General features: G+C 43.2%; 1 protein-coding gene across 1 annotated transcript in view; it reads left to right on the top strand.

Moving 5' to 3' along the window:
* The window catches only part of Eif3e (eukaryotic translation initiation factor 3 subunit E), a 37,781-nt gene extending 30,461 nt beyond the window's left edge, over positions 1-7,320 (top strand). Inside the window, exons 11-13 of the mRNA XM_004850284.4 lie at positions 5,885-5,987; positions 6,281-6,415; positions 7,147-7,320. Coding sequence (XP_004850341.1) covers positions 5,885-5,987; positions 6,281-6,415; positions 7,147-7,185 — 277 coding nt within the window. The 3' untranslated portion in view covers positions 7,186-7,320. The remainder of the gene's footprint in view (positions 1-5,884; positions 5,988-6,280; positions 6,416-7,146) is intronic.
* Positions 7,321-17,323: the final 10,003 nt, after the last annotated feature.

Here is a 17,323-nt window from a genome sequence, read left to right as displayed (position 1 = left end):
TTTCCAAAGTCTAGAAATGTTTCCTTCTAGTGATAAAACTTGCTTTCACTCAGGTTGTTTGAACATTTTTTTTTTTTAATTGCTACCTGTGGAATATTTTTCTAGCTTGGACAATTAAAAATACATGAATTTTTAAAAACTACATAGATGAATGTGTTTTCTTCAAATACTAGAGAATTTTTGAGCTGAAAGCAAACCTAGAGAACTTGTAATCCAGTGCCACACAGTGAAGACTGACGGTTCAGTACCGCTTTCTTCAGTGAGGGAAGGCCTGGTATCTGCATTGCTGAGCATGGTGCCCTGCAGAGGTTCACATTTCACGTTCCAGAATCGAGGCTTTCACATCTGGAGTGTGTACACACGCATGCACGCATAGGAGCAGTGGGACTTGTTTTCAAGTGCACTGTTACATATTTATGTGTATATAAGCAGGTCAAAGCAGGGCCCTTTAACCCTGCTCATCCTGTAGCTCAAAATAACTTTTCTCCTATTAAGACAACTCTTTGGAACCCTAGGACTTTGAGAGATACAGTTTTATAAACATTGACTCTGTACAACTTCATTGCTTGTTGCCTGGGAAACTCAAGGCTCAGGGGTATTAAGTTGCTTGGGTCATATTAAATGACAGGGCCTAGGCCAATAGGTTTCTGACACTTTTTACACTGTACCTCCTTTTCATTGTGAGCAGTTGATACTTTCAGGAATAGTCTGTTTAGATAAATTGGTCATTTCGAGTATCAGTTGAGCCCAAGGATAAAAATGAAAAAATGAAACCCCTGAGTCAGTATTTAACTCTGTCTCTCAATCCCTGTAGAGTTTTGTTTTAGAAACATAGATTCTTGTGGCCACCTCTAACTTTTGAATAAGATACACTGAGTATGTTATGCTGTCATGTATAGCAGCGCTGCTGTGCCATGCCCCAAGGGAAGTTACTCCAAAACACAGCTGAAATTGAAAACCACGCATTTGAGCACCAATTTTTCAACCATGTAATTATAGCTTGCTAGAGTGATACAGTGGCAAATCAGTGATTTAATATCTTTATTATATAATGAATAAGGTTGGCCTTTTCATGTTCTTAAAGATACTTTATTGGCTTAGAAATGCAGTAGCTGAAAATAATATATCAAGTTTTCATGTTGGACTTTTACAAATGTAGCAAACAGGTTAGTTCAGTCTGCAAGACTTGGAATTCACAGAAGATGATCAAAAGAAGCACCATTTATGTTTAAATCAGTATGTGGGATATTAGCCACTTTCCATCGCTGGGACAGAACCCCAGTGCTTGCCACTTAAAGGAGGAGAGGTTTATTTTGGCTCACAGTTTCACTTTGTGGACTGCTGGTTCCAAGGCAGGAACAGGGTGGCAGAGGTAGAGGAAAAGCTGCTCAACCCACTGCAGCCAGGAAGTGATAGAATAGAGGAGCCAGGTCAAGCAGACCCCTACCCCTTCAGGGTCACGCCACAGCTCCAGCACACGGCGATGGACTCTTCCCCAGTGAGTGCAGCTCCCATGGCCCAGTCACCGCCCCACGCGGGTCTGAGACGTGTGCTTTAGGCCTCAGCTGTAACGTGGGTGAGCACTACTCAGCCTAGAGATGTGCAAACCCAGTTTTACATTGAAATCGCCTTGGAAAGTGAGCAATTTAAAAAGAATAGACTTTCCTGAAAAGAAATTAAGGTGCTTCGTGTGCACACCAACTCCACATAAGGAATGTAAGCATTATGTACGGCAGACTTGCTAACAAAAAAAAAAGAAGGGCCGGGGATTCAGCTCAGTGGTTCCAGCACCTGCCTCGCAAGCACAAGGTCCCGAGTTCGATCCCTGTTACCAAAAAAAAAAAAAAAGAAATGATTTTTTTTTTTTAAAAAGACGACTTAAAAAAAAAAAAAAAAAGATGACTTTTTGATCACTTGAGATGGGAGAATTTGAGTTGAAAGAGTCTCAGGTGATTTCTTTTGCAGTGGTCCTTGGAGAATCTTTGCTTTCTCTAAAGTTGTGGTTCTGCCTGCACTTTAGAATGAAGTGAGAACTTTAAAAAGAAAAAAAATGATAATTAGATTAACCCTAACCCCTAAAAAAGGACTGAGGGAGACCCTAGCTTTTATGCTGAATTAACATAAAGGTCTTCTGTAATTCTGATGCAAAGCCTTGTTTGTCTTAAATTAAATCTTCCTTTAACTGACCGTGGATCAATGATAAGAAATCATGGAAATTCCCACACTCTGCCCCCACTGCCAGCAGCATCTGCAAAACCTTAGTAAAATATCACAGACTGACGTTGAGCACTGATCAGTACAAGGTACCGAGCATTTCCACCTCCACAGGGATCCCTCAAGCTGCCCTCTCAGAGTCCACCCGCTGTCTTCCCTTCAGCTCTTTTAACACCTGCAGCCATGCTTCTCTTCTCCGTTGCTGTGATTTCATTTCAAGGGTATGCAGCACTTTTCTAAAAGGCGATCAGCACTGAAGATGGTACTCAGGGATAGAGTGTTTGTCTAGCACGCAGAGGCCCCAAGTTCAAACCCCAGTATCATGAAAATAAGAAAGTACATTAGAAGGTGGTGTCCAGCATTTAGAGAAGACAAATAAGCTGTGTCGTACACTTGTGATTTAGTAATAACAAGCAACAGAGTTTGTAGTAGAGCGGTTGAAAGAGACCTTACACATGGGAACGACTACCTTTTCTGGCCAGACAGTGGGAGGAGCATAAGAAGGACATCTACAAAAAGCTTAAAATAGGAGGAAAAAACCAGACATTAAATAAGTGCTTAAACAAATTCAAAACTACAATTACAATGGGTTTTTTGAAGAGCAACATAGAGATGAGCAAGAATGATGTGGACATGTTTGTACATTACAAAACCCAGAGAAGTCGTTTATTAGATAACTCTTTAAGTGGAATGTCTCTAAGCCTCAAACCTGACTACCACTGAGTACTAATTATGACACATTAGTCCATTCACTGGCTCATGCTGGTCTCTGCCTCTAATTATTATGTATTATTTGATACTCTTTTGAGGAGGTAAGGTGGGGAGGATGTGCCTCTGGCCTCTTCCTTCCTCCTACAAGCATACAGGATGTCATATTTTTGTAAAAGTGCACATTAAGAGTGTTTTTATCAGTTATATACAACACTGTAGATTTGTAGGATAAGTTACATATCTGTTTACCATAAAGTATGCAGGATCTGTCAAAAAAGATTGCTATGGTAAGACTTAATTTAGGATAGCTCAGTAGGTTATCAGATATAGTGTGTGTCTGAAGTTTAAAAGCTGTTCTAAAATATTTCTTGGACCCGTTTTTAATTGTATGTAAAAACAAAGTATGGAAGTAATATTTAGAATGTGTGTGATAAACATGTTGGAACATACATTAATATGATCTCCCTGTATGAGATTTGCTTTGGCTTTTCACAGAAGGCTGCTCTGGCATGTGCTTGTTAGGAAGTCTTTCTGCTTTGCTTATTTTATTAAGTAACATTTTAGATCTTAATAGTTTTCTTCAAATTCTTATTGCCAAATAACTGTTTATATTTAGAATTAGGCTTATTGACAGAAATAAAAAGGTACATTAGCAGCTGGAGATAGTTTCAAAATGTTAACTGTAGTAAAAGGCAATATGCTAACTGCTGAAGATGTTGAAAAGTTCAGAGAAGTTTCAGTTGTCACATGCAGCATTGAGGCTTTCTTCTGATTTCTTTGTTTCCTTCCATTCTCACAGGTAGACCCACTTTCTACACAACAGTTTGTAATTGCTTTTCATTGCATACTTGGAAGATCCAAAAGACTTAGAGCACTTTTCTTTGGGTATTTTGGTCACAGTCTCCTCTGAAAACCAAGGCCATAGGATCCCAGTTCTTAACGCAGTATATTGAATTGTGATTATCAAATACATTTGGAAAGCCAGGTATTTTAAAGAGGCAGTTAATAAAACTAGACTCTTAATTCCTTATTGACCCAAATCCTTGTTAGGATGGGCAGTTGGGGGGGGGGGACTCGGTGCAGAGAAACAGTCTAAAAGATTGGGCATGAAGATTTGATAGAAAATCAGCCTAGGCTTGATAGGACAACTCATTAGGACCCTAGATCTTGATTTATGTCTCGTGTTCCTGAGTGGGACCCTTGGTATTAATTACTACCCAGAAACAATAAACAAAAAAGTCTGATTCTGTGCTGCAAGCATGAACATGTTTAATTAAAGAAATTGAACTGAGGATGAAATACTTTTTTTTTTTTTTTTTTTTTTGGTACCGGGGATCGAACTTGAGACCTTGTGCTTGCAAGGCAGGCAGCGGAACCCCTGAGCTAAATCCCTGGCCCCTGAAATACTTATTTTTGCTTTGTCGTTTGAAACATCATGCAAGAATTCTGTGCTTATTTAACAGTCAGCATATTTTTGCAGTGGCTGAGAAGGAAAACTAGAAAACAAATCAATTTAAAGACTTGAGAAATGGACTCACAAAAAATACTTAGATGTCTACTTTAAGCTGCCTATAGACAGGCTTGAGATTTTTCATGTAAATGTAGAACTTCCTTTTGTGTTTAAAATCTGGATTGAGTTAGATACTTTACTCGGGAATTCTGCACTTTGATGTGTCATCTTTATTGGTAAACTGAATTATTTTCAATAACATAAGGTAAGCATGTTCTAGCATATCTTAACTTTTTGTCTTTCAAGTTTTGATAGGATATTGCATTTTAATTCTTTAAATCTTTACTGTTTTGCATAAAATTATTAAAGTAGAAAAGAATTTCAGACTGAAGATTTTTATTATTCAATCTATTTTTATGTTAAATAAGTTGGACTGTTGCCACATTCTTTAATTCATTATTGGTGTGATTGGTTACTTAGATAACCTGAGGTGCCAGCAATAATTCACTCAAGTTTTACTTTGACTTGACTTACTAAGTGAATAAGTAAATAACAGTGGGATATAGCTCAGGTATTTAGGGGTCTTCATTTTGCCAGTTGCTGCAGCCATGTAGGAATATGAAACTTGGAATATTGACTTAAAGAGGAGAGAAAGAATTCTGGTTAGAGTATGTATATAGGATGAAAGTTTCCTACCTTAAAATCTGAGATTAGATGTAATTTCCGTAGGTAGACTGTTGATGTTCCGCAGGTGTCTGTCCCAGACAAGAACTGATAACCTTTTTGCATGTCGCAAAGTTCCTTCCAGTTTTTCTTCATTACATTTAAAATAGTTTATATGTTTTGGGAACTGCATGTTACTGCCTGTGTGTAAGTACTCATGCGCATGCCATGTACATTCTTAACGTGTTGCACACGCATGCACAGATACTCCTGCACCAGCTGAGTGGCTGACTGGCCTACTGCGGCAGTCGGTAGTCACTTGGGTCCTGATAAATCAAGCGCTGTGGTGGCCTGGCCTTAAATTGGAAAAACAAAAAATGCAGATGGGTTGATTTCTAAAGCATTTTAGATCAGGGTCTTGCCCTGTCTTGCTCTCTTCAGTTGCCATGTGAGCCGTCCGTGTACAGCTCGGGGAGGCACCCAGAATTTATTGCATAGGACTACCTGGCAGCCCCAAGCGTTAGTGGCTCTTAAAGATGTTCTGTGTGGCAGACTTCCTTTGAAGAATCACTGCATTTCTCCGTTAGGTACTTGTTGAGCACCTTTTAGAGATCAGAAGGATTTCCATAAATACGGGCTATGGAACCTTTCCCGAGAGGGTGTTTCAGTGTGACTGCAGTGGAGACAGTACAGGACAGCAGGTGCAAACTTGGACTGCAGACAGTTGGGGTCGTGTGGAAGAGAGCATGACCCACAAATATGTAAAAGTCCCTTTGCACGATGTGCATCAAACACGGAATATTCAGGCCCAGTTAATTAACTTTGCTGTTTTACTGTTTTCCTTAGTATGTTGGCAGATAAACTGAACATGACTCCAGAAGAAGCAGAAAGATGGATTGTGAATTTGATTAGAAATGCGAGGCTGGATGCCAAGATTGATTCTAAATTAGTGAGTATGGTGTTGGTTATGGCTGCTACTAGATAACAGTTATTTCATACTTCTAGCATTTTTAATTAGAACATTTTATGCTGTTAAGAATTTATATTGTTCACTTTGTTTTAGTATATAATAGTTCTCTGAAGACAAAGCAACCAATATTCTCTTGCTAGTAAATACTGTTACCTCTGGATGGTGCAAAGAAACACATGCGGAACAGCCCTAGCTTGCTGTGACCCCACACGCGTGGCTGAGTGGCGTCTCCAGTCACAGATGTTACAGCGTTCCCTCCCTTTTCATTCTAGGGTCATGTGGTCATGGGCAACAACGCAGTCTCACCCTATCAGCAAGTGATTGAGAAGACTAAAAGCCTCTCCTTTAGAAGCCAGATGCTGGCCATGAATATTGAAAAGAAGCTTCATCAAAATAGTAGATCAGAGGTAAGAACCACATACTTTCTGTTATGTCTAGAATTTACCAGTAATGTGACAGCTGTTTTGGGAACTTTGAAAGCATGCCAGTATCACTTGTATTTAAGGTTATGGACATTTTTAGAGATTACTAAACTTGAGAAAACTTACTTTAGATGTAGCATATGCATTAGTCAGAGAAACTGAAGAAATTGTGTGTTCCCTGCTTACAGCCTTATCAGGGGCTTGAGATTTGTGTTCTTTCTAACCGTAAACAAATACGTGGATAACATGTTGATGCTGTCTACTCGTGCTGATCTTATACAATATTTTATCTCTTATTTGAGATTCTCTATTTAACCTTTTGTGTAGAGTCTCCATATTAGATGTTGAAAGAACTGAATGGAATCTAGACTTCATGATTGTGTATAACTAGAGGGCAGGAAGTTGTTTGGAAGCAGTTGTGGAATATTCAAGGACTCCAGTCAGTGGAGGTCTAGGAACAGGATTAGAATTGCATGTTCCAACTAAGTCTAGAATGTCTAAGGCTGGAAAATAACTTACGTGATTTTTTTTTTTTTTTGGTATGATTTAGCATCAGTTTCTATTATTATTGTTTTGTTGCTGGTGATTGTCATTGTTATCCTGTATCAGTTGCTAAAAGCTATATAGATTATATTTATGCTGTATCACTTATTTCTATGTTAACTGAGAAAGTATCTTTTTTTTTAACCATGTTGATTTCTCAATACATATTTTAGGCTCCTAACTGGGCAACCCAGGATTCTGGCTTCTACTGAGGAACTGTAAAGAAAACATGGCAAAAATATGAAACAATAAAACCATTATATAATGGGTAAAATTCATTTTAAAAGCAATTAATGTTTAGTGTAAATTTTGGAGAATTTGAATAAAATTGGCTATGGTTCATTTTACCTTGCTGTGACTGTCCTTGTGTGTACAAGTGTGCATGCTTTTAACTTTTTAATTTGAAAGAATTACATGTTCACAGAAAGTTGCAGAAAGAGCTTAGAGAGGGCCATGTAAGCTAACCCAGCTTCGCCTGGTGTTTTCACCTTGTGTTGCTGTAGCGCAGTGTGGAGACCTGCCTGACCTTGGTACAGTGTGTGTGAGTGGTGCTGTGACTTTAGTGGCTGTCACTGCAGTCAGAATACAGGACTGTCTTCAGGTCCTGTCTCTACCCTTTTTTAGCTACTTTAATTTCTAGAAGCCACCACTCTTCACCATCAGTAAGTTTTTCCTTAGGAGAATGTTGCAGAAGTAGAAATAGTATCAGCCCACTGTGCCCACAGGTTTTACACCCACAGATTGAAGTGCTCAGAAAGTAAGTGGGTACTGAACATACACAGATGTCTTTCCTTGTGATTATTCCCTGCACAGAGCAACATAACGTAGGCTTGCTTTATGTTAGGTGTTATAAATAATCTAGAGATGGCTTCAAGTACACAGAGTACAAATGCTACTCTATTTAAAGGACCTGAGCATCTGAATTTTGTAATTTTGTGCAGATAAGACCTTGTAATTAATTTTTTTTTCATTCATTGCCTTTGAGATCCATCCACATTGTTTTATGGATCAGTGGTTCATGCTTTTTTATTGCTGAATAGCATTCTTTTACATGGTATACTACATTGTTTAACCATGTGGACCCATTAACAGACATTGTGGTTGTTTTTAGTTTGGGGCTTTTATAAAGCCATTCTTTCATTCCTTGAGGTACTTCACTAGCTACATTCACAGTAGGTACAAAGACTGAATAGAGGCATAAGTTGAATGTTACAAGTGGTTCCCTGCATGTTACACACACTTTACTGGATACTCAAGGATTTAGGAAGTATAAAGCCCTTATTAGATTTCTTTTACGCAGAGTGGACTGTTTTTTGGTTTTTTCTTTTTAGCATAGAGAACTCCCAATATTAAACTTAAAGCAGGTGTCCATGAATTTTCTGTAAAATGCCAGAGAGTAAATATTTTAGGGTTTGCAGGCCTATCATTGACAAGATGGAAACATCCTTAGTTCCATGAATCAGTAATCCCTATCTGTAGTAAGTAGAACCCCGGTGAGTTATAAAACTGTGGAACTACATACATTTCTCAGGCTACAGAAAATTGAGAAGGATGTTAAAAGCTTCGTGTTTGCCTTTCTACAGTGACCCAGGGGCCAGATGTTCTCACTCCAGGGTAGCATTAAGACTCACCATGTAAAACTCTGGCTCCACCAAGCCGTGTTAGTTGCAAACAGAGGTTTCTAGAGAGTGACAAAGTCTTACAGTAAAACTTATTAAATGTGTCCTCATGGACCAGTAGAAACTCAGGAAAGATGGGAGGCCAGTATTGAACATTCACTGTGTAGCAAGCCACTTGTGTCCTGTGTTTCTAAACAACCCAAAGGAGAAGGGAATGGAACTTTCGAATTCCCCATCTAAGCCTGGAAATACTGAAGTGTTTATGGTATTTGTGCATTACTGTTGAGGAAGCCCCTCTGGTGGTTTGCTGAGGACCACGCCTCCTAGAAGTGAGAAGAAGAGAAGAAATATCCAAAGAGCTAATTTTCCACAATTAGTGCAAGACAAATCGCGGGAAGTCACGTAAGGGCAACAAACAATAGGCAAGAGAAAAAAGTCAAACAGGCCGTACTCAAGTTCCTGGGATGGTAGGAAGCGGGCCGTGTACAGCAGTAATCACAGTGTATGTAAGCAGATGTAACACACCAGAAAAGATGGCACTGCACCGCTAGTTTCAAAAGCTCCAGGTCACAAGCTGGAAACCCCCAACACTTGAGTTAAAAAAATACTCAGGGCAGACTGCAGAGAGGGGATGAGCTGTAGCTGAAAACCACAGACAGTAAGCAAGTCACAGCACAGCAAATCTGAGGCCAGCTGGACACAGGAGGGAAACACGCCAAACAACTTTTTTGTTAGGGAGATGCACCTGATTACAGCATAAAGAAAAGGCATTATTAGCACAAAGGTATGGCAGTGGTTATTTTTCAGGGGCAAATGCACCCATTGAGGGGCCTGGGCTAGGTAGGTTTGCACTTCCCTTCTCCAGAATTAAATACCAAGGGAAATGTGACGTTGCCTTTTTTCAAGGAGAATGTTAGCTCCTGACAGGACTAGGTTCTCTGCTTCAGTCTCAGCCTCAGCCTCGTTTGAATTATTTCCCTCTTGCTGGCTGGCAAAGGCCTGTTCACAAGGTCCTTTCACTTGGTTATGAGTGACACCCGTCTGGTTCACTACTGAGTCCCTAGTGTCTGGCACATTAGAGGCCGCCATTAATTGATTGAAGATTGAATGAGTGTTGTCCAGAAAACCTATGCATTAGCAGCTTTTACAGGCAAAGAATAAGTGTTTGTGAAGTTTACATGAAATAAATAGTTGCAGGCCAGGTGTAGTACATGCCTGTAATCCCAGCGCTCAGGAAGCTGGGGCAGGAGAATCGCAAGTTTCAGTCACCCCTTGGCAGTTTAGGGACTTAGCAAGACCTCCTGTCAACAACAAACCAAAAAAATGGTTGCCAGTTGCTTGTGTGAGTTAAGATTTTTTCATATGCATTTGCAAGCCTATGTCTTTAAAAATTATGATGAACTATACAGAAGCAGTGTGTATGTTTTCAGAAACCAGCACTGCTGCTCAATGTAGGAAGTAGAATGGTCCCAGAAACTCCTTGTCTAAAAACCTTAGTTTTCTTTCTGGTAACTAAAATGTCTTTCTTATTCTTTGATTTCCTCATCTGCTGCCTTTTAGCCTAGCCAGATTAGGAGAACAGTGCCAGATTGATTGGTTTGTTAAGTGTCGTGAAGACAGGGGCAGTAGAATGTTGTCAGGTTGACACTGAGCAGAGAAACAGCCTGGCCACTTGGGCACCCCCATGCCAGGTAGATAAGCTCAGCATACCTTCTTGTGTGTATGTGAGTGTAGCTGTTTGAAGTTTACTTCTGGGATTCCAGGTGATTGGAGTAGGAGGCAGCTATCTGAGGGCCAGAGGTAGAGCGCGTGCACAGTGTCATTGTGCAAAAAAACCAAAGTATTTGCAGGAAAGGTAATTGAATCAAAAGAGACATTCTTATTTAATCAGAATTTGCAAGCTGGCTAAAGCAGTTTGGCCAACACTGCAAGGCTGAGGCAGGAGCATCCCAAATGGGCACCCCGCCTGGGCAACTCTGACTTAGCAAGACCCTGTCTCGAAACAGGGCTGGGAATGTGGGTCGGTCCGTCCAAAGCCTCTAGGTCCAATTCCTAGGACCACAACACAAGAACAAAATTAAAGTCTCCAGTTGGACAGGAACCAAATACTGCTGGATTGCATTTGCTTGGGAGTGTATTTTCGGTCTCCTCTCTGCCCTCCCGGCATGGTGCTGTGATCTGTCCCTTTCAGTCAGTACCGGGAGGCGCCTGTGCACTGTCCTGCGTTCAGTGCATGGTGAGGTTTGAGATGAGACATGTTGGGATGGCCCCGACTCCACAGAGGTCTGCATGTCCCTGTCCACTGTGAAGACAGCGTCGGCGGAGGGAAGCGTGTGGTGGGCCAGCCACTCCCCACGTGCCTGCGGTGGGGGTGAGGGCCTGGAGGGAGGCAGTGCCGGCTGGGCACGTGGCCCTGCCATTGGCGGCAGCAGCAGCATCCCGTGTTGGTGCCGCGGATGCCGGCCGCAGAGGCTGGCCAACGTGAGTGTTGGCACTTTTGTTAGCACTGTTAGCCAAAGCCTTAGGGTTCTGCAGGACGGTTAGTACACCCAGTGCTAAGAAAACGTGGGAGGGCGCAGTCGCTAACTCATACAGCCTGGAAACCGGCAGCCTCTGCGGGGGTGGGTGACAGGACTAGACCCTGTTCTTACTGGTCTAGCAGTAACCCTCTTGCTCTGGAATTCTGGGAGAGTTCATGGGCTCCAGATAAGAGTGCACTGTCTACAATACCTCTTAGTTGCTTTGTATTTTCAGCTCTACTTGGCGCTCACCTGTGATCCTTTGCAGCCGTGTGACGTGGCCTGGGCATCGTGTTCAGGGTGACCTAAGTGGTCACCTGGTGGCCTTGGCTTGTCTGACCATCAGTCATTTAAGGAACTGTAGGAAGAACAGCTGACTGCAAAGCGAGGAAAGTAGAATAAATGACTTGTTTCATAAGGTGCTACATTGTCTTATCAGAACACTGAAATTTTAGGCGGAATACTATCAAAACGCTAAGACCAAGTGGGGAATGGTGGTGCCTATCTGTAATCCCAGCACCCTGGGAGCTGAAGCAGTGTTTGAGCCCAACCTGGGCCACTTAGTGCTTTAGTGAGACCCTGTCTCAAAATTTAAAAGGCAGGATGTGCGGCTCAGGGTGAAGGCTCTGGGCTGGATCCGCAGTACCACAAATAAATAAGTAAGCAGCTTGCTCCCTTCTGAGAGCATCTGAGGACGAAAACTAAAAAGCTTTGGCATCTCTGAAGACTTGAGCAGACAACAAGGAAGGACTGTGGCTTCTCCTCGGCTAAATTACCCTCAGGACGCTGTGCTCCTTCGTAGGAATGCCAGTGCGGCACGGCCGTAACCCAAGAGCACCAGGAGACCCCTCGAGGGTTGGAGTGTTTGGAACTTAGATGCTGTGATAATGACTAAATTGCAGAGAAGCATAAGTAATGTGTGTGTGCTTTTTAAAGTTTACCCAATTTTTTTGGTTCTGTTGTCTAGGAGTGAACAAACTCCTTTTGTTTTTTGTTTGTTTTTAAACACTCTTAAATTTTATAAAGTACAAGAGAAAAAAGTTAACTATATTAGAACAATGTAGTTCCTTAAAATAAAAGTGCCAAAGGCATATAAATATATGAAATGATATGCTGTGTTTTCCCCTATTATGTATTTAAGTTTATGGAACTTTTTCATCTTTAAACTTTGAATTTCATTGTAAATGAAAGTGAAGTAAATGCAGTGACCATTATTAAATGAATAGCAGCTGAAGTCTCAGTATTACAAGAACATAGCTTCATTCTTATTAACCTGCTTTTGCTGTTTTGTTTGTTTGTATTTTGTTTCTTGGGGCAAGGTCTCCCTGTTGGTTCAGGCTGGCCTCGAACTCACCGCAGACTTCCAGCCTCAGCCTCCCAGTTGCTGGGATTACAGGCGTGTACCACCATGCCCAGCGTGCCTTTGATTTTAATTCATGCTGGATTCTTATATATGACTGGACCAAAAAATGTGTGTTTGGGCATTTGTTTTTCCAGGTCTTCCGGTGATCACCATGATGACCAACAAAGGACATTTAGATAGAGAGGCCTTTATCTATGCTAGATTCTAATTATCACCTAGGAAAAACTCCGACTCCCCTTGGGACTTTGGTTGGAAGGCTTTGTGTATGCATGTGCTGGTGAGCTTTAATAGTGGATAGCATGGACCTGGACTTGAGAAGAAGAAACTGAGCAGAATCAGATGATGGCTGTATGGTGCCATGTTCCATTCCAGCTCGGGAGCCTTGATGAGTGATAACACCTGGATAAAAATACATTTTTATAATAGACTTTTTCTGTTATCCATGCTGATAGCTTTCCCTGGAGAGGACTGCAATGATAGTCTTGGTGTATGTCACTACTGTAGGTGATAAGGACAAATGTACGTGTACACTCACCCCACCAGGCTGGCAGGAAAGCCCAGAGTTTTAGTATCAAAGGAGTGGGGGTTATGCAATCAACACAGCACTGTTGTGCAATAATTAAAGAATTTTTAAACTGAAGATTAAATTGGAATGTTGTTATAAACATAAGGGGAATGGCCAACATTTTTCTTTGTATCAAAAGAAAACGTTCCTAAAAATAGGCACCGTCTTTGTGATGACCCTTTAAAGTAATTTTAAGTGCTTCCATGCAGATGCGCTTTGGGGTCTGCAGGGCTTTGCTGTCAGTGGCTGCTCTTTGATCCGGTGGCCTCTAATCGGGTGGTAAGCAGAAGGGACCGCGTGGCCATGTCCCCAGCAGACTGCCTCTGGGAGCGAGCACCGGCTGACTAAAGCATACTGCTGGTCCCAAATGCCTTCCTCTGGGGGGGTGGATTTAAGGAAATATGGTTACAGTCGTTTCCCATTTCTAAACTTCATTTTAGCAAATTGAGGCAAACATGGACCTTTCTAAAGTCACCAAATTCAAAAGTCACACTGCTGAAAGAAAAAAGTGATTTTGTTGTGTTTCATGTTTTAGCTTTCCTAGAGACCAGAACCGAGAGGAGGGAGACTTGAGAATATCACCTAGTCTCTAAGTGCAGTCATGGCCTTAGCACCCGGTTGCTTGCAGTGCGGGTCTGATTCAGGCTGACAGCCTCAGCTGTCCAGCTCTCTTTACCTAAGTGCATGCTGTTAGAAGCAGCGCAAGACCCGGGGGATGGTTCTCCCCGTGTTTCAGTCCACCTTCCACTCCCAGTCCAGGCCATGTCTTTTCACTGCCACTCCTGTCACAGACACCCAGACTTGGTTTTCCTCTCCTGCTCATTTGTTCGGACCTAACAGGTCTAAAGCACTCTCCCGCTCTCTTCTGCTTTTTCCCTCAACAGCAGCCTGGTGACAAAGGACTTGGTGTGTCAACCTTGGCACTCCTAAGCTGTGTGGCCTCAGGAAAATTACTTAACCTCTCCAAAGACTATTTCTAAGGCCTACTTTTTGTAGGGTTATGGGATTAAATGAAACAGTTCATGAGAAAGTTTTAAAAATAAATTCTAGATTTAAACTGGGCACAGTGGCACAGGCCTGTATTCCCAGCACTCCTGAGGCCGAGGCTGGGGGATTGCCTCAAGTTGAGGCCAGCCTGGGCTACGTCGTGAGTTCACGGACAGCCTGAACTACAGCCATAAAGGATAAACTGGAGACATTTCCAGCTAAATGGTTGCACCTTGAGACCATACTCTTAAGTGAGATAAATCAGACACACGTGTAAAGATCACATTGTCTGGTGTGAGAAACCAAAAGTGTAAATAAGGTGCAAATGTTTAATAGATATTGTGATATAGGAAGAAAATATTCAAATGGAAGGGGAACTAGGGAGGGGGGAGCAGGAAAGGAAGGAAGGGACAAGGAAAGAATGAAAGAAAAAGTGGAAACAAAGCGTTTGTAAATAAGTAAGGGGAAGAGGGGTTGAAGGGAAGAGCGGAGAATGGGAAAAAAAGAACCAAGATATATCCTGTACAGGTACAAATTCCCTATGATGAATGTGATCGTTATATATATCTAAAATGTACCAATAAAACTAATTTTTAAAAAAATTCAGATTTTATTTATAATAGCAAAGTGAGTATTCATATAAGGTGGTCACTGACACAGTGATGTCTTGTTTTCTTTCAAGTGGCCTCCAAATGTAAATGCAAAACAAAACAAAACAAACATAAGCAAAGGAATATGAGTAAATAAAACATCTCAGCTGCAAAGACTGATGGCCTGCAGAGTGGAGCCGGTGAGCTCAGAGAGTTCTCTGGTCTGAGGAGAGGCAGCGCCTTTAGGGCTGGCCAAGGAGGAGGGAATGGTGCATGGAGCTGAGAAGGTAGAGGGAAACAGCAGTGCTGCCCTCTTGTCCCCATGGTCAGGGGAGGTTTGTTGTTACTTCCTTAAAGCCTCTGAGCGAGCTACATCCCCGGCCCGATACGTAGATTTCATTTGGAGACAGGACCTCTGTGCCGCTAAGATTCCGGGATGAGCTCGGACTCGGGTCCTCCTGCCTTCACCCTTGCTGTGTTGCGATCACACCATGTGACCCTGTGCCCCACTGAAGTCCTAATTTTCCCTGTTTATTTTGTGCTCAGTTTAGTTTTGTGAATGCTGAATAGCTATTGGTCTTCACTGATGTAGTAGGCCTCTGAAGGGAGTACGGGCCGACTGAAACAAAGAATGTGCTCTTTCTTCAGCGTTCATAACACTAACAGCTTTTTCTGTCTGACTGCTGTAAGGGGAACATTCTGAGATAAGGTGGATCTGAGGACATGTGTGACTCAGTGTGAATGTCCAGGTCTGGGGAAATACTCCAGGCTGTACGTCAGCTGCAGGCAGCAGCCCTGGGGTGGTCCACAGCAAGGACCCCAAAGCCGCAGGGGCACCCAGGTCCTACCTGGTAGAGCAAGGGAACTGCAGCTCCTTGAGGGAAACACTTGTGAAGGGAAAGGTAGGTTGGGAAATGGAGCAGAGGGGCAGGGCCGGGGCTCGCTGGCCGCTCCCACACCCTGGGCAGCTCTGCGCTGTAGGCCTGGGACTGTGCTCGGGCCCTGCTCCTCCATGCTCAGCTGCCTCAGGAGGCCTTGCTGTTAAGGCCCGTCGCCATGTCAGGTAAACCTTCACAAAGACTGACTTCCTGTTGGGCTGATCAGGAGAGCGGCGCTGACCTCTGAAAGCCTCTGAGGAGAACTTGGGGCCTGAGCTCTGTCGCCAGGACACAGGACCCTCAGGGGAGCCTGGCTGTGACTGGTGGCCTCAAGTTCGAGTTCCTCCTGGAGCAGAGAGCCTCAGACCAGAACACCAAGTATGGCTCTCATGGGTCGATCCTGTCTTGAGCTTTTCAGAAAAGAAAACATGGAAAGTAACTGAACACCCTTAAAAGTTGTTAAAAGGAGGGAACAGATCCATATGAATTAAACGAGAGTCCTGGTGTTCTTGTACAATGCGTGTCTGAGCTTCCTTGAAGGAGGAGTGGTACAAGTGGTCTACTCTGCAGGATGCAGCCCCCTCCATCCTGCTTGCCGTCCACCTTCATCCACTCTGAACGTTCCCTCAGCACGGCCTCAGAACACCCACAGTGGCCTCTCTACCTCCACTCCCCCACCCGGCCAGCCACCTCTTCAGGGGACTCAGGTCCTCAGCACTGGGCCACTCTGCCACCAGAGTGCAACCCTGGGTTTTTAAGTTGTCAGGGACCAGAGTGCCACATGTGGGCAGCTGGAGGGGCACTGTCAGGCGTTGGGAACAGGTGAGAATTGGGAACAGGTGAGAACTGTCCTGGGACCCAGTGGCATGTTTCAGACGCGTGCTCTGACCTTGCCACTGGTGTTTCCCTCCTGGACCAAGCCTAAGTTACGTGGCTCTTCCCCCATGGTTCCTTCCCGCTTCCTACGCCAGTGGCAGCCTTCCACAGTACAACGGTCACCTCACGCTCAGCGCATTTAGCGACACCGAGTTGAAGGCAAAGAAACCCTGCAGTAAGCGGGATGGTAGGGAGACCAGGAATAGGGGAAAGAGCTTACAGGCTCGTCCCATCAACCCTATAATCATGGCTGTGTTCTGCTCCCTCGTTTCAATATCTTGTCTGTTTTTAGACGATCTGTTACATGCCTGATGTTGAGGCTCTCACATGAGTTGATGCTTATCATGCAGAGACACATTTGCCCACAACGGAGGTCCATGGCACTGGGGACTACAAGCATTGCACCTTTAGGCTGTGGCAATGCGTCCTGCTCTCTTTTAATCAATCCAGAGAAGTCGCTTACCCTAAGGCTCATCCCAGCTGCACAGAAACAGGAATCTGCAAATTCCACGCAGGTGACTCCTGCCTTAGTCTCAGTAGCCATAGCAACCATAGAAGCAGACGTCTGTACGCGTCGGCAAACACTTGAGAATCTACATCATATTTTCAAACATGCAGAATAGTTTTTCCTGTCACAAATCTCCTGTCCTTCCCAAAGTGTCACACAAGCAGATGCTAGACATCGCCAGTCATCAAAGAAATGTAAATGAGGTCCGTCCACTACAAGAAAACACTTTACCCTGACTAGTGAGAACCAAACAGAGAAGCTGTGGGGAGGCGAAATCGGAAGCCCTATCTCTCCTAGTGGAAAGGTAAAATGATAGTTGTTTTGGAAAACATCCTGGCAAATCCTCCAGATGTTAAACTGAAGAGTGGACCCATGAACCAGCAAGTCCCTCTGCGGGTTACTGGAGCAGGCCACGTGGTGCCGGCCTTGGGTGTGGAGCCAGAGC

Source organism: Heterocephalus glaber, unplaced genomic scaffold (genome assembly GCF_053883595.1).
Source record: "Heterocephalus glaber isolate CG9 unplaced genomic scaffold, H.glaber_assembly_v1.0 deba00001556, whole genome shotgun sequence".
In the NCBI taxonomy this organism is placed as follows: Eukaryota; Metazoa; Chordata; class Mammalia; order Rodentia; family Bathyergidae; genus Heterocephalus; species Heterocephalus glaber.
This window is presented reverse-complemented; position numbering and strand designations above follow the sequence as displayed.